Source organism: Centropristis striata, chromosome 11 (assembly GCF_030273125.1).
Source record: "Centropristis striata isolate RG_2023a ecotype Rhode Island chromosome 11, C.striata_1.0, whole genome shotgun sequence".
NCBI lineage: Eukaryota > Metazoa > Chordata > Actinopteri > Perciformes > Serranidae > Centropristis > Centropristis striata.
Genome location: NC_081527.1, coordinates 643,644 through 669,902, shown reverse-complemented (window position 1 = coordinate 669,902; position 26,259 = coordinate 643,644). Strand labels below are relative to the sequence as shown.

The 26,259-nt window shown below is 38.3% G+C and overlaps 1 protein-coding gene across 4 annotated transcripts in view; it reads left to right on the top strand.

Annotated features, from left to right (window-relative positions):
- The window catches only part of astn1 (astrotactin 1), a 679,871-nt gene that overhangs the window by 630,754 nt on the left and 22,858 nt on the right, over nt 1-26,259 (top strand). For all 4 annotated transcript variants that reach the window (XM_059344320.1, XM_059344318.1, XM_059344319.1 and 1 more), the window contains exon 21: nt 20,583-20,718. In XM_059344320.1, coding sequence (XP_059200303.1) covers nt 20,583-20,718 — 136 coding nt within the window. The remainder of the gene's footprint in view (nt 1-20,582; nt 20,719-26,259) is intronic.

Sequence of the window (26,259 nt, the reverse complement as noted above, 5' to 3'; positions counted from 1 at the left end):
GGTAGCCGCGAGCTAACATTAGCTAATTACTTTGATGTGGATCTCCTTTAAGTTAATACTAATCCTAATCAAGGATGATGATTATTTCATTATGCATGATGCATCGTAGCCTTTAGCTGCTGGTGGGGCCCGTATTGTGCAGAATGGGCCCTTTTTATGTTTTCGCCCTTCAAACAGTGAGTCCGCCACTGCTTCCTCATATAAACCACGTATGACTGATATGTTACTGTTTTGTAACTGTTTACAAGCTCTGACGGACGCTTCTAAGGAGCTGCTGGAGTTTTATTTATTGACCGTTGTTTCCACCTCTCTGTCCGAGGTGTTTCATTCCCTTATTGACACGTTTGGCTAAATTCACGCCTTGCCGTGCGAAGCGCCCTCACACCAACTGTTATCAATTTGGTAAAACGCTCCCCTTATTATTAAAAAAATATAAAACAATTCATCACCTCTCTGAATCTGTAATGTTTGATGAATTACACCACCGTGACGCAGATGGCAGCTCTGGGTAGTAACACACAGATCAATCACAACCTGAGAGATTGACTCCATCCAACTCTCTTTATCCTCCTCTTCCTCCTCCTCCTCCTCACATCCACTGGGATGGAGCTCTAGAAAGTTAATCCGCCCTGTGTGGTTCTGAGGAGGGTCTGTCAGTGGCCTGTTGTTGTTGTGTTGATGCTTTCTGCCTTTTTTTTCAATGGAAAGGTGGACGACCAAGTCCAGATGTTATTGGTTAAGGCTTTTCCTGCCAACTGCATGTCTTTGTGTGTGTGTGTGTGTGTGTGTGTGTGTGTGTGTGTGTGAGCTAGTTACCAGGAAGCTGTGTGCTTTAACAGAAGTGGATGAATTCCTCAGGCAGAGAAAGCTGTTAGAGGATGGAGAGAGAGTTTACCTTCACAGGCAGCATCTGTGTGTTTGTCAGTAACTGTGTGTGTGTGTGTGTGTGTGTGTGTGTGTGTGTGTAGGTCTTTCCCACTCGTTGCCTCTCTCTAGTTTTTCCTCTGAGTTCATCAGGTTCATGTGACTTCTGCTGTAGTGGAGACTGTGTCCTCTATAAAAATGACAAAAAAAAGACACAAAATGACAAAAAAAACCCACAAAATTTTAAAAAAAGACACAAAATGACTGAAAAAAGAATAGATTATTTTTAAAAGACACAGAATTACTACATTATTACACCTCCATAACATATATCAAAGTTGTGACTTCTTCATTTTAAGGGAACTTTATAATGTTTTCTCCAATATATCAAATATCAAAATAATTACGGTAGCACCTGTATTCACCTGAGACCCTCACAGGAAAACAGAAGCAACCCTCTGACCCCCACCACCTCCTCCTCCTCCACTTCCTCCATCACCACCTCCTCCTCCACCTCCACCTCCACCTCCTCCTCCTCCTCCATCACCTCCTCTTCAGGGCTCCTCTCCTGGTGGTGACACATGCAGCTGGCTGTGTTTTCCCAGCTGGCAGCGTACGTCAGGAGGGCATTTAGCCCCCGAGGAGGTGTGTGTTTCACTGTCCGGGGAAAAAAAACCCTCCGCTGGAAAAGCCAAGTGTGTGTGTGTGTGTGTGTGTGTGTGTGTGTGTGTGTGTGACCCTCCACTACACAAGCAGCTCCTGTCTCTCTGTGTGTTCACAGTGTGTGTGTGGTGGTCTCCTGGTTCAAAACAAGGTTATTATAGTTAACGGAAACTAACGAAATAACCAAAACTAGAATAGAAAAAACATTTTCGTTAAATTAAATATCGCACCGGGTATATAATACGGGTATATAACGGGGCCATCGCACCGAGGACTATTGTTATACTGTGGATTTTTTCTTCTTCCTCTTCCGGACACAATTTCGTCTTCGAGTTGCAGGACAAATTATATATCAAAACGTGTGGTTTGATCGGGATCGGTGTGATCATTTTTGGAGAAATTCTGAGATTATAATGGGTGTGTATTGCACGGAATGTTCGTGTCACAGTGTGTGACATCATCGCCAGAGTGTAGAGGGAGAGAAAAAACTGTCAAAAAATAAATTTGAAAACTGTTCTCCAGGCCGCAAATTCCACTCTACAGAAATAATTTATACATAGAAACGTAGGAAAATTAGGCTTCTCCCTCACAATCCTCTGGTAAAGCTGTCAGAGTTATAGTTTGGGCGTAGGACGCACAGATGATCCACCAACACCACCAACAGCCTCATTGGCTCCCATATTAAAAACGCAGGAAGATTTCTGAAAAAGGGAGATGGAACAGTTTTTTTAGATTGCTCTAACAAAGCTATTTTTTCATTTTTCTTCACAAAAAAGTGCAGGAACAACTCAGGACGCTCAAAGTGAAGTCGGATCAATGATAGGTATTATGGTTTTGCCAAAAAAGCTTTCTGTTCGAGGCCAGAAATTCCAGTCTGTTCACCTCTGGCTGCTGTCACTGTTCCAGGCCATTCAGGTGGCAGTTAATTCTATTGATTGCTCTGCTCTGATTCTAATCACATCAAAAGATAAATGGCAGTTTCACACACACACACACACACACACACACACACACACACACACACACACACATTTTGAGGTTAAAGGTCATAGGTTGCTGTATAAATAAATACTTGTAAAGGAATGCTTGTTGTAGGTGTGCTCCTTGTATATTATATCGTATCATAACATTACTAGTATTAATTGTTATAAATCTCTGAAGAATCTCATCATAGTGTACACACACCGGCAGTAGCTCCCGTTGCCCTTTCACTATTTACCCAGAGGACATTTTGTATTTAGTTATACGTTTCTTTAATTTTTGTGCTTTTGTATTTTTTGTTTTTTACGTGCATTTTTGTGTGTTTTATGTGTCTTTTGTGAACTAATTTTTTTTTTTTTTTTATGTGTTTTTGTGTGTTTTTTGTCATTTTTTGTGTGGTTTTTGGTGTGTTTTTTTGTGTTCAAAATGCCGATCCAGTAAGTTAAGATCAAGTCATATATAGGTGATGTTGTGCTAAAAAAAAATATGAGTGGTTTATACACGCAGAATGAAAAGGAGTAAAAAAAGCCCCAAACTCCAAAGGATTAACAAAGGGCTGAAAACACCCAGTTACCATTGCTAGAGCCTTTTTTTAAGCCAAGAGCGCCATCTAGTGGGATCAAAAAATAAAGCAAATAGTTCATGAAGCTTCATTGTCACTTCACTACATTTCACTACCAAAATTAAAAGTTTGTATTTTTTCTCTTCCATGAAGCACTTTTTCTCAATCTATAGAGCTATGGATAAGTAGTAGTAAAATAGCAAAATATAAAGACTTAAAAAAGTACTCAATAGTCAAGTACAAAGAAATTTCATTTTACTTTTTTTATTAAATCTAAAAAAAACTATATGAAATAAATAAACATTTAAACATTCAAGAAATACATAATTTAATTAATTAATTAGTAAGGCAGTTTCAGGAAAAAGCTCAAATGTCACTCGTTAAATTCAATACGTCCAAATGTATGAATATGAATGAAACAGTACGGCCTTTATTGCTTTATGTCTGTTTATATTGTGGTATGGAAGTATTATTCATCTGTGTAATTATTACTGCTAGATAGTTTTGGTGTGTCTGACTTCTAAAATAAAATTATTATTAAATAAAATGGAAAGAAGAAGATGAGAAGACGAAATTAAAACTAAGAAAAAATCCAGAACTATTATAACCTTGGCGCCTGCTTGTGTGTGTGTAAATATGTGCATGTGTGAGTGATGGATGCTCTGAGGTGGTCACCTGTCTCACCTGTCGACCTGTCGACCTGCTCCGTGTCACCAGCTGGTAAACAGACGGCCGAGTGCCACGGAGTGGAGGAGGAAAAAGGTGTTGGGCGTGTGTCAGAGCGAGGTGTTTACCCAGCCAGCAGACTGACACACCAGTCAAAGACATAAACAGAGCGGAGATGTAAATGAAAAGTGGCGTTGTGAGGCTTTGCACCACTTAGCATATTAATTGCAAAGCGGGTTGGAACGTCTGTGGAGCGTGTAAGGAGGCGTATAAAAAGGAAACAGTGTTTGAAACGTCGCTGGAGAGAAAATGGAAAAGATGTTGAGCAATTCTCTCAGTATCTGAGCAAGTTGAGCTCTAAACAGGAAACTGAGACGAACATCAATCTTCATCTACAGTTACACTGCAACAACCAACTGACAGAAAATGAGAAATAAATAACGAGAATTGAGCAAATACATGCTTGAAACAAGTCAAATTATCTGCCAGTGCATTAAGTAAATGTTTCTTTGTAGGAATTCTTTAAGTAAGTAAAAATATAAAAACAATGATGTCTTAAAAGAAATCCAGAAATACTTATTTGAAGCAATTGTAGCTTAAAAGCCCGACTGTAGTAACATTGAAATAAGCCAGAAATACTTGAAACAAGTACTTTTTTTCTCATTCCAGTATCTGTGGGTAGATACTGGTGGTAGAAATGCTTTTGAAATAACATTTTAACTCCATGCAACTAAAACTCTCAACTGGAGCCAATATTTGAGGTAAAAACTCACCATATTCAACAGTTGAATAGATTGAAAAGCATGAAAAACAGGGTTACTCACCCTGTAAAGAGGGGTTACTCACCCTGTGAAGAGGGGTTACTCACCCTGTGAAGAGGGGTTATTCATCCTGTGAAGAGGGGTTATTCATCCTGTGAAGAGGGGCTACTCACTCTGTGAAGAGGGGTTACTCACTCATTTTTGTTACAAAAAGACACATGTTCTTAAAATAAGCTCATGAAGCTATGGTCAGTAGGTAAATTATACTCAAAACAAGATAATTAAGATACTATTGATAGATAGAAGAAGAAAATACTTGGGGTGGGGTCTTTTGATCAACTTCAGTCCTGATCAAAATTATCAAAAATTGAATAATTTTAACCCTAAAAATGCCAGTTTGACTACATGATGCTAATTTTTCTTATGAAAACAAGATTTGCACAGTGGGCTCAGATGGTTAAAATAAATAAATCTATAATAACAAATAAAATAAATCTAATTAAACAGTCTAGGTCTCTTTCTGAACCATTCATGGAACAGATTTCTTTTGTGGCTGGAAAAAAAGCAGAAAACAGCACACAACTTTTTTTATTATTATTTTCCCGTTTCAGCAACAGTACAGAAGAATAAAATCAGAGAAAGGGCAGAAAGGGGCCGAGCAATTTCCTGTGTTTGCTCTTCTGTCACGTCTCAGTGTGAGAGCTGATTCATTCTCAGATTTCTTTGACGTCAGCTGGTGAACGCTGCAGCAGATCGATGCAGCGATACCTGAACACGGCTTTGATGAGTGAGCTGGAACTCCTCTATTGCTTTTATATACTGAAGTCAACAAAACTTCCAGATTAGATGACAAAACTGGTTCTTTGTCAATGTGTCTCAAACAGCGGCAGTTCCAAGGCGGCCAGTTTCTCTGCAGTATTAAGCCTGAAATCCCCTTTAAGCCTTTTGAGTTTGGGTCTATTTTGTTGGTTTTTGACTTTTTTCATTCTGTCTGTATATGCAACTTAAATAATGATCACCATGTCATGCTGGAATCATCTTTTTCAGCTCAACCTCATTATTATCAAGTCATTTTGACTTACTGGATCAACACTGAAACACAAAAACAAACACAAAAATACAACCCCCCCCCCCCCCCCCCCCAAATAAAACAAATAAAAGTATTTAAAAAAATAAAAAAAACACAAAAAACACACATAAAAAGATGCAAAAAAACACAAAAAAATACAAAAAACAAATAAAAAACACAAAAACACATAAAACACACAAAAATAACAAAAAACACAAAAAAAAAACCAAAATCAAAACAGTGCAAAAGATTGCATTAAATATGTTGAAACGCCCAATTGCAAAATCTGAAAAAATCCCTGCAAGAAAGTGAAATCATTTTACACTTGGTTGTCGTGTTTTTTACCTTCTAACTGTTAGCCTGTTAGCACATACACACTGTACTGCTACAGAGCTAACTGTTAGCCTGTTAGCACATACACACTGTACTGCTACAGAGCTAACTGTTAGTCTGTTAGCACATACACACTGTACTGCTACAGAGCTAACTGTTAGCCTGTTAGCACATACACACTGTACTGCTACAGAGCTTACTGTTAGCCTGTTAGCACATACACACTGTACTGCTACAGAGCTAACTGTTAGCCTGTTAGCACATACACACTGTACTGCTACAGAGCTTACTGTTAGCCTGTTAGCACATACACACTGTACTGCTACAGAGCTAACTGTTAGCCTGTTAGCACATACACACTGTACTGCTACAGAGCTAACTGTTAATCTGTTAGCACATACACACTGTACTGCTACAGAGCTAACTATTAGCCTGTTAGCACATACACACTGTACTGCTACAGAGCTAACTGTTAGCCTGTTAGCACATACACACTGTACTGCTACAGAGCTAACTGTTAGCCTGTTAGCACATACACACTGTACTGCTACAGAGCTAACTGTTAGCCTGTTAGCACATACACACTGTACTGCTACAGAGCTAACTGTTAGCCTGTTAGCACATACACACTGTACTGCTACAGAGCTAACTGTTAGCCTGTTAGCACATACACACTGTACTGCTACAGAGCTAACTGTTAGCCTGTTAGCACATACACACTGTACTGCTACAGAGCTAACTGTTAGCCTGTTAGCACATACACACTGTACTGCTACAGAGCTAACTGTTAGTCTGTTAGCACTTACACACTGTACTGCTACAGAGCTAACTGTTAGCCTGTTAGCACATACACACTGTACTGCTACAGAGCTAACTGTTAGCCTGTTAGCACATACACACTGTACTGCTACAGAGCTAACTGTTAGCCTGTTAGCACATACACACTGTACTGCTACAGAGCTAACTGTTAGTCTGTTAGCACATACACACTGTACTGCTACAGAGCTAACTGTTAGTCTGTTAGCACTTACACAATGTACTGCTACAGAGCTATCTGTTAGCCTGTTAGCACATACACACTGTACGGCTACAGAGCTAACTGTTAGCCTGTTAGCACATACACACTGTACAAATGTTGTGTGTTGTTGTGGCATCCAGTACTACGTCACATCCTGCTTAGCGTTCTATCCAATCAGTAACCAGGCTGTTTACAGGGAGAATAAAGACCCTGCTCTACTACAGGGACGACAAAAATCCCGACAAAAGACCGCTAGGACGGCTCATATTCAGATTAGGGGCGTTTCAGAGAGTGAGACCGCCTCATTCCAGGTGTTGGACTGTAGTGGAAACAGCCTTTTAAACAGGTTGCAGAAAAAGTGAAGACAAAGGCGAACAAACAACTTAGAACCCAACAAACTCTGTTGGAAACGTCCATGTCAGTTCACAGATCGGCCTCCTGGTTCTACTTTGTCCACCAACACTTCCTTACCCGATTACTCTTATTTTTCTGCTCTTTCAGACTTCCCTGTAGCTCTAGTGTTGATGTGTTCCCAGATCTCAGAGATTTGCTGAGTACAAAGTAAACCAGAATGATAGCCAAAGCTCCAAACACAGGACCTGTAGAGTCGTGATACACTGGAACTCTTCCTTTCCGTCCAGAAAATCCGTTATATTGCTCTCATGAACCATATTTCACATTTGGCCTCACCTCAATCACTGATGTCGAGGCACGTATTTTGCCTTTGGCAGAGTCAGATGGACTGTGATTAAAACGTTGTTAGCCAAGTCCAGATGGGTGAGCCATCCACATCCCTGTCTGTCTCACTCTCTCATGCTGTAAAGTTGTGCAGGAGGAGGAGGAGGAGGAGGAGGAGGCTGGAGAGCCTCGTTTAACAATCCCCTACTCAAACACATCGTCATGAGCTTATTAAAACACAGCGTTGGTGCAGATATGGGAGTCTGAAAATATGAAAATACCTTTTGGATAACTTCAGGCTGTGTGTGGTGGACGAGGACACATAACATTATTACTCTGTGGGCTCAAGAGCTGCCATCTACACATCTACACTGCAAAAAACAACCAGAAATAAATAACTAGAATGAAGAAAATACATGCTGGAAACAAGTCAAATTATCTGCCAGTGCAGTAAGTTAATGTTTCTTTGGAAGAATTCTTTAAGTAAGTACAGATACAAAAAAACCTCACCCTGTGTAGAGGGGTTATTCACCCTGTGAAGAGGGGTTATTCACCCTGTGTAGAGGGGTTATTCACCCTGTGAAGAGGGGTTACTCACCCTGTGAAGAGGGGTTATTCACCCTGTGAAGAGGGGTTACTCACCCTTTGTAGAGGGGTTACTCACCCTGTGAAGAGGGGTTATTCACCCTGTGTAGAGGGGTTACTCGCCCTGTGAAGAGGGGTTATTCACCCTGTGAAGAGGGGTTACTCACCCTTTGTAGAGGGGTTACTCACCCTGTGAAGAGGGGTTATTCACCCTGTGTAGAGGGGTTACTCGCCCTGTGTAGAGGGGTTACTCACCCTGTGTAGAGGGGTTACTCACCCTGTGTAGAGGGGTTATTCACCCTGTGTAGAGAGGTTACTCGCCCTGTGAAGAGGGGTTACTCGCCCTGTGTAGAGGGGTTATTCACCCTGTGAAGAGGGGTTACTCGCCCTGTGTAGAGGGGTTATTCACCCTGTGTAGAGGGGTTACTCGCCCTGTGAAGAGGGGTTACTCGCCCTGTGTAGAGGGGTTATTCACCCTGTGTAGAGAGGTTATTCACCCTGTGAAGAGGGGTTACTCACCCTGTGCAGAGGGGTTACTCACCCTGTGTAGAGGGGTTACTCACCCTGTGAAGAGGGGTTATTCACCCTGTGTAGAGGGGTTACTCACCCTGTGTAGAGGGGTTATTCACCCTGTGAAGACACATAAAACCACCAAAAACACACAAAAAATTATAAAAAAACAAAAACAAACGAAAAATGCAAAAAAAACGCAAAAAACACAAAAAACTGAAATAAATTACAAAAAACGCACAAAAAACTCACCCTGTGAAGACACATAAAAACACACATTTAAACACAAAAAACATAAAAAAAAATGAAAAACACAAAAAATACAAAAAAACATGAAGAGGGGTTACTTACCCTGTGAAGAGGGGTCACTCACCCTGTGTAGAGGGGTTACTCACCCTGTGAAGAGGGGTTATTCACCCTGTGTAGAGGGGTTATTCACTCTGTGTAGAGGGGTTACTCACCCTGTGTAGAGGGGTTACTCACCCTGTGTAGAGGGGTTACTCACTCTGTGTAGAGGGGTTACTCACCCTGTGTAGAGGGGTTACTCACCCTGTGTAGAGGGGTTACTCACCCTGTGTAGAGGGGTTACTCACCCTGTGAAGAGGGGTTATTCACCCTGTGAAGAGGTTACTCGCTCATTTTTGTTACAAAAAGACACATGTTCTTCAAATAAGCACATAAAGCTATGGTCAGTAGGTGAGTTATACTAAAACAAGATAATTAAGATACTATTGGTAGATAGAAGAAGAAAACACTTGGTGAGCTTCATGTTTTTTGCGGTGTATTCTCTATCAGTCCTGTTCTGTAAAGGACCTGAAGCAGCAGAACAGCGGTCCCGGCCCAGAGAACCCAGTGGTTCCCCGCTGTGGACTGTCATGGTTGATGTGGGTGGCCTGCTGCTGCCCAGAGGAACAGAAAGTTCATCTAACTCTATTAAAACTCTCTGAGTGGAAGGAGACGAGAAACGCTGTGAACAAAATGTGCTGCCACGGCATTTATGGACATGACTCAACACCAGGGAACACAAAATACACAGAAACAAAATGTTTCTGCGCTGTGTTGATTACTGACAGACAACTTAAAAAATGAAATTGGTTCTGGAAGCGAATCAGAGCAAACATCTCGTCCGCTGACGGCTGCTGACTTGGCCAGCTGCTGACAGGTACTATGAATCTGAAAACTCCCAGGAAAACAGAATGTGAAGAATCCGGAGCTTGTGCAGATTATTTCATTTATAGGCATAATTCCTGAACCATTTTATCATCTTTACCCTTCAGAGTTTGGGGCTATTTTCACCTCTTTTCATCCTGCCTGTAAAAAATACTCAGCACAACCTCACATAGTATATGAGCTGATCATTTGGTCGTTTTGACTCACTGGATCAACATTTTGAACACAAAAACCACAGAAAAAATGACAGAAAATGCACATAAAAAAGACATCAATGCACACAAAAAAAACACGCAAAAAAACACAAACAAAAAAAGACACATAAAAAGGAACTCAAAACACATTAAATAAATGTAAAAACCACACAAAACAATTTAAAAAAATACACATAAAACACACACAAAAAAAACGCATAAAACACACAAAAAAACATACAAAATATGACAAAAACCACACATAAAAAAACCTACAAAAAAATACACAAAACGCACATCAAAATACAAAAAAACATAAAAATACACAAATCACAAACACACTCAAAACACATACATTTTTTTTTAAACACACAAAACAATTACAAAAAATACACATAAAAAACACAAAAACACACTTAAATCACACACAAAACACATAAAACACACACAGAAACATACAAAAAAAACACACAAAATATGACAAAAAGCACACATAAAAAATACAAAAACCAAAAAGTAAAAATGCACAACAAAATACAAAAACACATAAAAAATACACAAAAATCCCAAACATAAAAGATTACATTAAAATGCGACTTAACACTTGGTTGAGGGTTGTTTTTTCTACCTTTGCTGAAAAAGAGCTGACACATTAAATGTGACATGGACATTTTTTTAGGTTGTGACGTCATGAAGAAGTCATAAAGAGTCAAAGTGCTCCGGCTCTATCTTGGTCCTCAGAGGGTTAATTTTATTTGGACACGTCCTCTGAATAGATTCATGAGTTTCTCCAAGAACGCTACAACTTCATACCAGATTGCACACATTGTTGAAGCACGTTGTTGATTTATTATCAAAAAGAAAAAAGCCATTTTTCATTGTTGCACAGATTCCAACGCAATTATTATCCATCAGAAGGTGTTTGGTCGTAATGTTCGGTGAGATGAAAATGTAATGAAAGAGAAATTCGTCTTTTTATGACACTTTGAATCAGAAAAGGAAAGCGAAGCGGTGGTGATTTATCCTCTTGGAGGCGACTGTTGGAAGAGGAAACGGGCACGTTTAGACGAGCTCAGATTCTTTAAAACATATTGAAATGTATTTTTCTCTGCGTTGGTGTAACAGGCTGTGCTTCCCACCGTCTGAGGAACATGATCCTGCATTTCATTTGTACAGCACAAGCCGGCGGCTCGTCCGGATGACTTTCATTGACTGTTAAAAGTTCAGTTGGGAAGTGTTGTAAATCTGTCTCTTTAGTGAAATCAGTAAATCTGCTCCAGGCAGGAAACCCCAGCCTGATAGTTCCTGGGTGGGCATCAGAGACTCACTGCATGTGGAACTAAATGTATTCAAATGAAATATTGATTATTTAATATTTACGGCTACAGACGGAGACATCTTTGTTTTGCTTCTTGCTGTTGAATCAACAAACCTGCTGGAAACAACACAAACATCCATGAAACTGTGTTTTCATGCACCAAACAGCAGTGGTGGAAGAAGTATTCAGATCCCTTACTGAAGTAAAAGTACCAATACCACACTGTGATATTACTCCACTACAGTAAAAGTCCTGCATTCAAAACTTACTTTAGTAAAAGTACAAAAGTATCAGCATCAAAATGTACTTAAAGCATCAAAAGTAAAAGTACTCGTTTTGCAGAATGACCTCACTCAGATTGTTAAATATATTCTCAATATATGATTTGATAATTATTATTGATGCATTTATATAAGCAGCATTTTATTTTCTCAAGGTAGGGCTCATTTTAACTATTTAATATGCTTTTATGAGGTCTAATTTAGAAAATGTCACTTTAAACTTTAAACCGATCATGTTTTTCATGTTAAATCCCGATCTGAAAAGTAACTAAAGCTGCTGGCTATATGTAGTCGAGTAAAAAGTATAACATTTGCCTCTAAATGTAGTGGAGTAGAAGTATAAAGTTACATAAAATGGAAATACTCAAGTAAAGTACAAGTACCTCAAAACTTTACTTGGTTACATTCCACCACTGCCAAACGGCCAGAACACCATTAAAAATCTGAGGGTTTTGTTGCAGCAGAGGTTGACTCAGTGGATTAGATTTTGTATATATATATATATATATATATATATATATATATATATATATATATTTCTATATAGTAGAAATAATAATAGCAATAATAGTTCAACACATGTTTAAAACCCTCAAACAGCTCTGGTCACTACCAGTTTAGCCAACGTAACTAGACAGAATACTACTTTGCTTATAAAGATTGTGAAAGGCTGGTGTCTATTTTTATTATTTAAAAACCAAAAATCCATCTTCCATTCATTCATCCATCCATTCTCATCCGCTCATCCAGGGCCGGGTCGCGGGGGCAGCAGGCTAAGCAGGGCAATCCAGACGTCCCCATTACCCCTAAAAAATGTAAAAATTACAAAAATGTTTTTTTTTATTACCCCCCAAAAAATTTAAATTACCCCAAAAGTTAAGTAAAGTTACTCCCCAAAAAATTTAAAATTACCCAAAAAATATGTAAAAATTACCCAAGTTTAAAAAAACAGATCTATAATCATCCCAAAAAAGATGTAAAATTACAAAAAAAAATTAAATTAGCCAAAAAATGTAAAATTATCCCAAAAAATGTAAAATTATCCCAAAAAATGTAAAATTATCCCAAAAAATATGTAAAATTATCCCAAAAAATATGTAAAATTATCCCAAAAAATATGTGAAATTACCAAAAACAGATCTATAATCATCCCAAAAAAGATGTAAAATTACAAAAAAAAATTAAATTAGCCAAAAAATTTAAAATTATCCCCAAAAATTTAAAATGATCCCAAAAAAATATGTAAAATTATCCCAAAAAATATGTAAAATTATCCCAAAAAATATGTGAAATTATCCCAAAAAAAATGTAAATCACCAAAAAACAGCAGTGGACGGCTCCTCTCTCTCCATTGCAGAGATTCTCCTATTATTATTATTATTATTATTATTCTCTCCTACAGCCATCAGGCTGTCTCATTCTGACAGAGATTCTACCAGACTAACTGAATTTACGCTTGGGGATGAATAAACTAATTTTGATTTTTTTTTTTGGGGGGGGGGTATTTAAATTTTTTTAGAACAAATTTTCAATGATTACGTTTGCGCAAACCCAAAATGTGCCTAAAAACAGGCAGATGAAAATGCACTTAGTGTGTTTAACTGACCAGAATACATCAAACAGGTCCAAACATAACACCAAAGTGTCTTTAAGGGTCATAATTCATATCAGCTGAAGTCAAACTGAGTCCCATCTGCAACGGAAAATCATGTTCTGCAGAGCAACGAGATGAGACACAGCGAGAGACACTAATCTGAGGACGCTGTCTTCAGCTGGAGTTGTTTACTCTCAGCATTCTTAGAGGATGATTTGTTGGAAAAATCACCCATTGCCAGGAGACGATGTGAGTTATGGGGACGTCTCACCTTCTGAAGTCCTGCCTGCTGTCGTCAGGCCTGGACCCTCACCGTGTGTGTGTGTGTGTGTGTGTGTGTGTGTGTGTGTGTGTGTGTGTGTGTGTTAATGGGAAGGACAGGTGCTTTAAAGATGATAATAATGTTTCTATGTGGAGGAATCTTCAGACATCAGATCGTCTGATATGGAAATGAAAGAAGTCACATTTGAATAATCGTGTCAGTTAAAACTCTTTCATACTTGTTGTCATTGTTGTTTGAGGCCCTTTCAAAATAAACACACTATAACTGGGACATTCTGAGCATTTTTAGGCATTTTCAAATTAAACCTTTTCTGACAGAAAACTTATTTTTTCAGATTTTGGAAATCCCATAATAAGGTGCTTTTCTATAATGTTTTGACAAACTATTTTACTAAACATATTATTGATAATAATAATAATAATAATAATAATAATAATAATAATAATAATAATACATTTTATTTCTAATGCACTTAACAGACTATAAGTGAGCCATTTTTAGGATTTTTCAGTCATTTTGAAATTTTTTAGTCATTTCGAAATTTGACCATTTTTGACAGTTTTTTTAGTCATTTTGACCATTTTTGACTTTTATTTCAAATTTTGGACATCCTGTAATAAGGTGTTTTTCTGGATTTTTTTTTATAACTATACTACTAAACATATCAACAGACTATAGTTGGGCTATTTTGGGCGTTTAAACCTTCTGGTAACACTTTGTATTAGGGAACACATATTCACCATTAACTAGTTGCTTATTAGCATGTAAATCAGTAACATATTGTCTCTTAATGAGTTATTATTCAGTAGTTATTAATGCCTTATTCTGCATGGCCTCATTATACAACCAGTAAGACATTAACTAAGAGTTTTCCCTCAATAACCTCAGAATTATTGATTATTAGTAGTAAGGAAGGACGTTGTTGTATATGAATTATGATCTTAATATGCTTTACTTTGTATGGACTTTATAATCTCTACATAGCGGTGAAGGTAACCATGGAAACGGCCAACAGTAAACACCTTCTCCAGACCTTTGCATTGGTAGATTGTAATGTCAACTAGAAAACAACAGTTTCACTTCACCTTTTATTTATTTTTATTGGGGGTTTTTAAGGTTTTGACACCTATTTAAAGTGTGTGATGGTGTTTTTATCACCTTGTAGATGACGTCAGATGTTATTTTAGCCGTGGAGACTGTTGCAGACGTGGATTATGCAAAAGCTGGTGGGGGAGTTAGAGCTAGAGGTGGTAGAAGAGTTTTTGTGTTTTAAATGTGCTGGGGGAAAGTGGGTGGATGGTGAATGCATCGACAGCATCCATCTGCAGGAAAGTTGACTGAAATGCTGCATGACTGACACTGAACACACTCTTCTTCCTGCTCTTTACTCAGAGTAAATTAGTTCAAGAGTGCTAGTTTTTCTGATCCACTTCCTTCTTACTGCTGTCTGATGTTCAGTGCTGCTGAAGAGTTTGTGAACCCTTTAGATCAGACCTGGGCATTGGGCGCGTGAGGTTACCAAGAAATTAGAAATCAATATAACCGCAGTGCTTTTATTTTGAAAAAAATAGCAAACATTATCATTAGCACTAGAGCTAACAAGCACTTTTACTATAGTTAAGACAACAAATATAGCCACTAATATATATGACAGAATAAAATAATCTTTAACAAACCTTGTGTCCTGTCAGTCAGCCACTATAGAAGCCTTTTGATACTTTATATCAACTTTATATGAATTAATACGCACTCGTTATTATTTACCGTTCGCACCCGTTTTACACTGGACGACACCTTTTCAAAATAAAAGCATCACAACATTGTAAAACACCTAGAAAATGTACAAACATGAAAAACAAGCTATATAATACAAAAACACCAATATGAACCTTGCTAAAGGTCATTTACAGTTGTGTTTAAAATAAATGTTAAAGTGATATAATGATTGGAGTATTTACTACTTTTTACTGCTATATTTGATTTACTCCACATTAACAGTCTCATCATAACATGTGTTCCTATCAGTAGCAGCTCAAAACCAGATAATTTACTGTGTTTCATAAAGCGATTACATTAATATTGAGCAGAATTTAACTCCGAGTTTTGGTCCGGCCCCTGCAACCTTCGTGGTATTGGTCATGTGGCCCCTTGGGGACATTAATTGCCCACCCCTGCTTTAGATTTTTCTCTATTTCTGCACAAATGTGGCCTGAAGTTTGATCCGATCTTACCCCTCTGGGCTCTGATATACCACATCATATTTATTATACCCATGTTTTTATTTGGTATTTTCTTAGCACAACTTCAGCATGATCTGACTAATATTTTTTTCACTTTAACCCACTTTATTAACCCTTTAGAGTTTGGGGCTATTTTGATGGGTTTTGACTATTTTTCATTCTGCCTGTATAAACGACTTAAAAAATGTTGGTATCATTTTTTCCAACACCTGATTATTATTTTGTCATTTTGACTTACTGGATCAACATTTTGAACACAAAACACACACACACACACACACACACACAATTCCAAAACCACACACACACACAAAAAAAACATAAAACACACAAAAAAAATACAAAAAACATACATTAAAAAACACACAAAAAATGACAAAAAAATAAACAAAAACCCGTTGCAACGCCATGAGGTGTCATGCTCCGGCACTCGTGGACTCCAGATGGTTAATTCAAGTCCCAAAAGTAGATAAATACTAGTGAAGTGACAATGAAGCTCAGAAAGCCTTTATTGTCATTGCATCAACCCGTCCAAAACGTATAAAAAACACACTAAAACTAATGAGGAATTATTTTCCAGAGACCTTGAATCAGGGCTGTTGGGAGGGAGGAAAGATAAGATTGGAATTAGCACTTTTCTTCTCCTCATCTTGTGGATAATAATGTCCATACTGGTCTCCGGGTCGATCCAGTCTCTTCTCCAGGGCCGTCAGTCGCTCCTTGATCTCATCCAGAGTTCGGTTTGTGACCACAGTTTGAGTTCTGACAGCTCTGCCCATCGTATCAATCATCTCAGCAGCCTGATGGGGCTTTGGACAGCTGTCTGTTATCAAGGTTCTGAATAGATAGAGATCTTCTATATCCTCCACGGAGAGAGTCACCAGGAACACGACTCTCCACCTCTCCACCGTCCATCGTGTAGCAGCTGATAACGTCCCGTCAGGGCAGGAGGACCCTGAACCAGGCTCCTCCTCTAGAAGATGGTGTCACTTGCGTTGAGAGACCTTTTAATCTGATCCAAATCCATGATTTTTTAGTTTTGAGAGCAGTGCGTTTTTAAGCCCCAAAAACGACGCCACCGTCTAAACCAGAGGTGTCAAACTCTGGCCCGTGAGCCCAATTTGGCCCGCAGTATAATTATATTTGGCCCGTGAGGAAATACCAAAATATAATACTATAAATCCCAGAATGCTCTGCTGGTGTTTTGGCTTGAACACAGTAGATCAGTGTGGAGCAAACTGAGCAACAATTAAAGTTGTCTTTATTTTTCTTGCTAGTCCAAGGCTTGAATGGCTGCACATTCATTGAAGGATATTATTATTAGTCATTTGGTTTATTATTGTTATTTTATTCTCACATTTATTTTTAGCCTGTGGAAAAAGATTACTGTTAAATTTAAATTTAAAGAAGGCCGCCTATAAAATAAAGGGACATACGATTTTTATTTAAATTTTATTTAAGAAATGAATGCCATTGATGTGTTTGTTTGTTTTATTTGATATTCGATTTTGCATGTTTGCAATATTAAGTTATATCAAGCTTTGCTTGTTCCGTTGCGTTTGAACTTGTTTAGGTCAATTTTTTCAATTAATATCAATGTTGGCCCGCAACTTTGTCCAAGTTTAAAATTTTGGCCCACTGTGTATTTGAGTTTGACAGCCCTGATCTAAACGAAAGGCACTTCCCATAAAATATTTTGTCGTTTTTACCCGCTAGCGTCCTGGTGTAAACGGGGCCTGAGTCTACATTGGTCGGGAATAAAATTATATTGGGCGAGCCAAAGTCCAGACCATTATCCAATAGAAATGTTGAGGAAAGACCTTCAGAGAGCAGTTCATCCAGGGAAACATTCCTCCAGGCTGATGTATGGAGTCAGCAGCAGCAGCAGAAGGTTCTGGGTTCTAGTTCTTTGGGGTCACACCAGGTACTCAGAGCAAAGGTCCACATACATTTTTTCCAGCAAAGATAAATCATTTGGGATATTTATTCTCATTTAACCCTTTGGAGTTTGGGGCTATTCTGCTGGTTTTGTGACTCTCTTTCATTCTGTCTGTATATGTAACTCAAATAATGATCACCATGTCATGCTGCTATCATCTTTTTCACCTCAACCTCATTATTATCAAGTCATTTTGACTTACTGGATCAACATTTGGAAACACAATAACCACACTTTTTTTTCCACAAAAAACATGTAAAAAAAAAAAAAAAGCACACAAAATTTTAAAAAAATAAATAAATAAAAAACATACAATTTTTTTTTTTACAAAAAACACAACAAACACAAAAAATTGCAAAAGAAAAAAAACATGAAACGCACCCAGAACACACACATAAAAAACACAAAAACACACACACAAATTTTTTTTTTAAAAAACCCCAAAAAATAAAAATGTCAAAAAACACTGATAAAAAAACACAAAAAATTACAAAAAACACACTAAAAATAGCCGAAAATCATATAAAAAAAAAAAAACAGTAAACACAAAAGACTGCATTGAAAATGCTGAAATGCACACAGCAAAATCTGAAAAATCTCTGCAAAAAAAGTAAAATAATTTCACACTTGTTCGAGGTGATTTTTACCTTTGCTGGCTTATCATATTGATAAATGCTCATTATATATTATGATATTATGATATTATTATATATTATGATATTATGATATTATTATATATTATGATCTCTTAGTGAAGCTGGTAGTCTGGTTTAGACTTTTATCATCATTGTAACGTTTGAAATAAGGTTTGAAGCTCCATTCCATCGTTTTTCCCTTTTTTCGGCCAACATTGGCTTTTTGCCCATAAAGGTTGCTGACCCCTGCTCTATCTCAGCTGTTCTCAACCTGGGGATCCAGACCCCATTTGGGGTCGCGAGAGGATTTCTGGGGGTCGCCAAATCATTTAGGAAGTCAGCTCTGTCTCCACTGTGTTAAAGTGACCCCAAAAAAAAAGACATTAAATGACCAAAAAGACTAAACCACATGAACATTTTGTGTTTTTTTAGTCATTTTGTCTTTTTTTTTGGTCATTTTGTATCTTTTTTTGGTCATTTTGTGTCTTTTTTAGATAATTTTGTGTCTTTTTTGGTCATTTTGTTTCTTTTTTTGGTCATTTTGTGTCTTTTTTTGTCATTTTGTGGTCAATTTGTTTCTTTTTTGGGTCATTTTGTGTCTATTTTGGTGATTTTATGTGGGGTTTTTTGGTGATTTTGTGTCTGTTTTGGTCAATTTGTGTCTTTTTGTCGTTTTGTGTGTTTTTTGGTGATTTTGTGTCTTTTTTGTCATTTTGTGTCTTTTTTTGATCATTTTGTGGTCAATTTGTGTCTTTTTTGGGTCAATTTGTGTCTTTTTTTAGTCAATTTGAGTGCTTTTTTTGCTTAATTTTATGTAATTTTGTGGTTAATTTGATTCTTTTTGGGGTAATTTTGTGTCTTTCCTGACAAATCCCAAAGTATCAAGTTGTTACTTTCCAAGGAGTCTCTGGTTGAAGCTAACTGTTACACACTCAGGAGGTCAGAATGGACCTTTAGACTGATAGCAAAGGATTTTTCCATTAAAAGTAACAATAAAATATATAAAAACATAGACAGAGAGATGTTTTAGTTGTTGTCTGCTTCATTATTTGTCCATAATTGATGGTATCAGCTGAGTTCTTCAGATCTTCCAGCAGCAGCCTGCAGGTACACACTGTCCTGCAGCAGAGCATCTGTTTTACATTTCCTTCAGATGTGTGTTTACAGTGCAGCAGTGAGCTATGTCTAATGTCAGAGTGCATTCATCTAGACATAGCCCTATGTGCCTCAGGCTGATCCCCGTATAGACTTTATTTAGCTGCTCTTACCTCAAAATACCTGCAAATAAAGTCTAAAGTCATCATGCTGCGTGTTTACAGTCGCTCATCTGTGGATTGTTTAACATGCAGTAAAACTGAGTTTTTACTGAAATAAAGATTGTAAAAAAGTAGTTTTGTTCTGTTTCCTCCATGTCTGACTCCTTCCATCCTGCCTGTATTCACCACTTAAAACATGTTTAAATACCATGTTGGTAGATTTTTCACCTATATGACCTGATAATAATAATTGATTTTTTATTCTGACTTACTGGATCAACATTTAGAACCAAAAAGAAACAAAGAAAAACCAACATAAATGTGATCTTGTGATTGTGTGTGATCCTGTCATCCAACTGTGTTTGTCATTTTGTGTATTTTTTTGGTCATTTTGTGTCTTTTTGTATCTTTTTAGTCATTTTGTGTCTTTTTTTAGTCATTTTGTGTCTTTTTTTGGTCATTTTGTGTCTTTTTGTATCTTTTTAGTCATTTTGTGTCTTTTTTTGGTCATTTTGTGTCTTTTTGTGCCTTTTTGTCATTTTGTGTCTTTTTTTCAGTCCTTTAGTCCAACATAAAATGTGATTTTAAATCTTTTTTTTACTTTCAAAACACTATCATGCTCAATAAAGAATTGTAAATGTGTCAAATGTGACCAAAGGTGTCAAATCTACCATATAAGAGGGTTCCATCCAGTTCTATCATTTGATACTAAATCTATTTGAGCTTGTCTCCAGTTTTACTTGGTATATCATCATCAAACTGAAACTGGCCTCATGGAGTTTACAGCCAGAACTTTAGAGGTAAATGTACAGTAGGGCTCCACGCTGCTTTGTTTTCTAGTCTGATGGAGGCAACAAGTCTGGATTATTTGGAGCTGCCGGACACTCCACAGGGTTAAAGTAAAAGTACTAATACCTAATTCTCCCCTTTGGAGTGAAATCCTTCTCAACATTAATGTGTCTTCTCTCTCTCTCTGCTGTAGAAACCCTGTTGAGCTTTGTGGACGACATCCTGTCGGGGGCCCGGTCCCCCTGTGTGATGTTAGGGGACATCCCCAACCTGCTGTCCTCCTCCATCAGCATGATCATCCGCTGCCTGGAGCCGGACACCACCTACATGTAAGTCTAACCTCCCAATGACCCAATGGAGACACTCACATATAGACTTAAAAGAACCTGGTCTCACAGGAATCCGTGAAATAGCCACGGATCTCGCTTAACTCAAAATCCGTGGAATAGCCACGGAATCACTCAAATTTCCGTGAAACTGACACGGATTTCGCTACAATGCAAGTTAATGCCAGTCATATCCCGTGGCTATTCCAACATACAAAGTGATTATGTACGTTCACTGAGTGAATATTTAGAAAATAAAACATATATTTCTCGCTAGAAATGTGATCAAAATCCATTTTTATGCAGAAACTAAGTCAAAATATTGATTTTTTTCACTAAAAATGGACACAAACCAATAGGAAGTTCCAAAAAAGTGCTGGATCCTTCATTCTCATAATTCAACGTGCAGCATATTTCCTTAAGTTTCCCCCCAAAAAAGATACAAAATGACCAAAAAAAGACACAAAATGACTAAAAAAAGACACAAAATGACCAAAAAAGACACAGAATGACCAGAAAAGACACAAAAATAACAATAAAAAAAGACACAAAATTACCAAAAAAAGACACAAAATGACTAAACAATCCCAAAAAATGATCAAAAAAGACACAGAATGACCAGAAGACACAAAATTGACACGCACACGGATTTGGCTACAATGCAAGTTAATGCCAGTCATATCCCGTGGCTATTCCATGGATATTTGTTCCTATTGGTTTGTTCCAAGTCACGTGACTTTCAAGGTCCCAGCGGTCAGAACAAAAAACATGGCGGACAGTTCTCTCATTTTTAGTGAAAAATCAATATTTTGACTTAGTTTCTGCATAAAAATGGATTTTGATCACATTTCTAGCGAGAAATATATGTTTTATTTTCTAAATATTCACTCAGTGAATGTACATAATCACTTTGTATGTTGGAATAGCCACGGGATATGACTGTTATTAACTTGCATTGTAGCCAAATTCGTGTCAGTTTCACGGAAATTTGAGCGATTCCGTGGCTATTCCACGGATTTTGAGTTAAGCGAAATCCATGGCTATTTCATGGATTCCTGTGAGACCATGTTGACTTAAAACTAAGGAAGACTCTAAGAATGTTCTAAAGGCTGGGATAAATGGTTGCTGTACATGTCAAAAAATGAAGAAATGTAATATTGTTTATATGTAATGTGGATTTCCCCCCAACAGGCACTGTTCCTCTTTTATTTCCCCACTTTATATATTTCTCTCTAACTTTCTCTCTCTCTGACTATACTCTGCATAAAACCAATAAAAGAAAGTTTAAAAAAAATAAAGGCCCAATAACCAGATCTCAGTCCAAACCAGCTCTAACAGAAGCTGTAGCGCTGCTACATGTGTTTAGATTGAAGCTGAAGCAAAGATCTTCTTTGTTTTATTCACAAGAACTTCACTACATTTAACTCTCTGGGGTCTGAGTCTATTTTGACTGGTTTTTTTTATTATACCAATATTTTGTATTCATTTTTTCTCTTCACCTTTATGATCTGACAGTTATTTTCTCACTTTAACCTATTTGATCAACATATTGAGCCCAAAAATCATGAAATCCGAGTTGAAAAATGATACTATTTACTTCAATAAAAAACACAAATATGCTCAATGAACTGTTTTGGAACTTGAAAATGTAAACATAGGATACAAACATCAACATATAAAAAGGTAAAAAATTAAATATAATAAAACTATACACAAAAAAGTCCCATAAAAACATATTATATTTATTTCCTTGTTAGCTGCAACTAAAAAGCCACACCAACTCAAATATTACTATCAAATTAAAACTATCATATCTTTGGTTATACATTATCTAGGAATGTCAAACAAAAACTGGGAGAAAGTTTCAGGTCTGAACTTTGGAGTGAAGCTAATAGCAGCGCTCCATGAGACCTGGTTTATTGTTAAACGTCACATGATCTGATCAGGACGCCACCATCAGAGACTATTCTATTTCTATACTGAAAGAAATTCTATTTCTATTCTATACTGATTCTGAGTGTCTTCTGAGGAGCCTATGTATTATGTTCACAATCAAAAAGTGGAAGAAGGAAAAAAATCACTATTGTCCCACAATGCATTGCACGGAGGAAATGGAGGAGTTACCCACAGCTGGAAGAGATTAGAGATAATTGTGTAAATGTGGTGAGACAACTCCAGAAACATCATTGAGAACAAACAAGAAATCATCTTCGGAAAAATATTTGCTTTTCTCTTTGTGAAGTTTAATTGTCAGTCAACGGCGCAGTTTGATTGACATCTCACGAATTGCATCATTTCCTGTCAGAATAAAACCATTAAGTATGTTGATTTCTTGTCTACTAACTAAAATAGTAAAGATTAGTGGGATATAGTATGTACAGTTCTCTGTTTTGGGCCGCTGTAGAACTCTCCTCACCACAAACAGGATGAATTAACTCTATGGAGTTTTGGCCTATTTTGTCCATTTTTGACTCCTTTTCATTCTGCCTGTTAAAACCACTTAAAAATCTTTACCATGTCGTGTTGGCATCATTGTTTTTCATTGTCTTTTTTGGTAATTATGTGTATTTTTTTGTTAATTTTGTGCCTTTTTTTAAGTAATTTAGTGTTGGTTTTATTTTGGTCATTTTGATACTGCCTCCAGCGGCCCCTAGGTAATTTGAGTTTGAGATCCCTGCTCTAAATGGAATCATAATTTACAAAGTGCATCATGATGTATTATGAAAAAAGATTCGAAACTCGCCAATGAGACCATAAATTCATGAGAAAAATGTTCACTGAAAGTTCGGATCCTTTTCCCATAGATTTCTATCTAATCACACTTCTATAAATCACAATCACACTCAAGACGTATTCTTCCTGAGTGATAAAGCAGAGTTTGCTCATCAGAAGCCAAAGCAGGCCAGTGGGTCAAACACGATCATGACCACAATATATTCCTCAGGGGGAGAGTGAGTTTATTGAGTTTATTTCCTAGTGATGTCCTCACATACTGTACAAACCACTAACTTAATGTGTTGGGTGTGACATGTTCACTGACCATGGTGATTTACAGTTCTACAGAACTGTAGAAAGAGTTACAGCTAACATACTTCTACTAGAAGTAAAGCAAGTAGAATTTGAATCAGGATCATTTGGGCGATTTAAGGTTGGGACTGACAAAATAATTCATCCATCCATCCATCCATCCTTTCTCGTCCGCTTATCCGGGGCCGGGTCGCGGGGGCATCAGGCTAAGCAGGGCCCTCCAGGCGTCCCTCTCCCAGCCACAACGTCCAGCTCCTCCTGGACCCCGAGGCGTTCCCAGGCCAGGAGAGAGATATAATCCCTCCACCGTGTTCTGGGTCTTCCCCGGGGCCTCCTACCAGTTGGACCTGGAACTCCTCTAACGGGAGGCGCCCGGGAGGATCCTTACCAGATGAAACCCAAACCACCTCAGCTGGCTCCTTTAGAGGAGAAGGAGCAGCGTCTCTACTCCGAGCTCCCTCCGGATGTCTGAGCTCCTCCCCCTATCTCTAAGGCTGAGCCCAGCCACCCTACGGAGGAAACTCATTTCAGTCGCTTGTATCCGTGATCTCCTTCTTTAGGTCACTACCCAAAGCTCATGACCATAGGTGAGGGTTGGAACGTAGATGGAGCGGTAAATCCAGAGCTTTGCCTTCAGGCTCAGCTCCTTCTTCACCACGACGGTCCGGTACAACGCCCGCATCACTGCTGACGCTGCACCAAACCGCCTGTCCATCTCACGCTCCGTCCTACCCTCACTGCTGAACAAGACCCCCAGATACTGGAACTCCTTCTCTTGAGGCAGTACCTCTCTCCACCCAGAGGGGGCAGTACCTGTCTCCACCCAGAGGGGGCAGTACCTCTCTCCACCCAGAGGGAGCAGTACCTCTCTCCACCCAGAGGGGGCAGTACCTCTCTCCACCCAGAGGGAGCAGTACCTGTCTCCACCCAGAGGAGGCAGTATCTCTCCCCACCCAGAGGGGGAAGTACCTCTCACCACCCAGAGGAGGCAGTACCTGTCTCCACCCAGAGGGGGCAGTACCTGTCTCCACCCAGAGGAGGCAGTATCTCTCCCCACCCAGAGGGGGCAGTACCTGTCTCCACCCAGAGGGGGCAGTACCTCTCCCCACCCAGAGGGGGCAGTACCTGTCTCCACCCAGAGGGGGCAGTACCTGTCTCCACCCAGAGGGGGCAGTACCTGTCTCCACCCAGAGGGGTTAGTACCTCTCTCCACCCAGAGGGGGCAGTACCTGTCTCCACCCAGAGGGGTTAGTACCTCTCTCCCCACCCAAATGGGGGCAGTCCACCGTTTTCACCCAGAGAACCATGGCCTACCCATGGTTGGTATCCATTTCACCTATATTATTTACTCACTTTAACCTACTTTACCAACACATTGAGCCCAAAAATACACAAAAATCATGAAATCCGAGTTGAAAAATTAAAATATTTACTACAATAAAAACCAAAAATATGCTCAATGAACTGTTTTGGAACTTGAAAATGTAAACATAGGATACAAATATGAACATATAAAAAGGGAAAATTGAAATATAATAATACAAAAAAGTCCCACTAAAACATGTATATTTAGAGGCATTTTTCCTTGTTAGCTGCAACTCTTCAAAACAAACTATGTGCAAACTTCCACATTATCACTATTATCTTATCTTATCTTATTATCATATGTTTGGTTTTACATGACCTGGGAATGTCAATGTTGAATGTTTTTTTGTTAAACTTCACGTGATCTGATCAGGACGGCACCATCACAGGGCCCAGAGGGTTAAAGTGGAGATGAAAGAAATAGAGAAGCAGATGCAAAAAGTTTGGGGTAGGAAACTAAAAAGCGGTGCAAGTAAAATAGTAAAAAGATGGAGATGGAGAAGAGTGTGGATGTATGTGGGCGGAGTTAGCAGCTACACATGCCCTTTTAATCCCAGCATCAGCGGGGCTCCTGCTCCCTCCATCCTGTCTGGCAGCTCATTCATCTCCTCTCTCCTTCTGAACACTCCTGATACTCTGAGCCTGGACAAAGCTCGGGCTGGTGCCTTGTAGGGGGAAATGTATTATGTGGGGAGAAGTATGTGCTATTATGTAAGCATGACACAGAAAACATACTCTGCAGCTGCTTCACAAGTCTTTGAAGACATATTGGGAACATTTTACTGTTTATTAACTCTATAGAGTCTTGGTCTATTTCCTCCATGTCTGACTCCTTCCATCCTGCCTGTATTCACCACTTAAAACATGTTTAAATACCATGTTGGTATATTTTTTCACCTATATGACCTAATAATAATAATAATTTATTTATTATTCTGACTTACTGGATCAACATTTAGAACCAAAAAGAAACAAAGAAAAACCAACATAAATGTGATCTTGTTGCTGTTGTTTTCGTCTTGTAGTGTGACTGTATTTTATTTGTGTCTTGTGTGTTTAGCGTAACAATTTTGGTAATTTTGTGTATTTTTTGTGATTTTGTCTTTTTTGGTCATTTTGTGTCTTTCTGTGTGTTTTGTGTGTCTTTTTTAG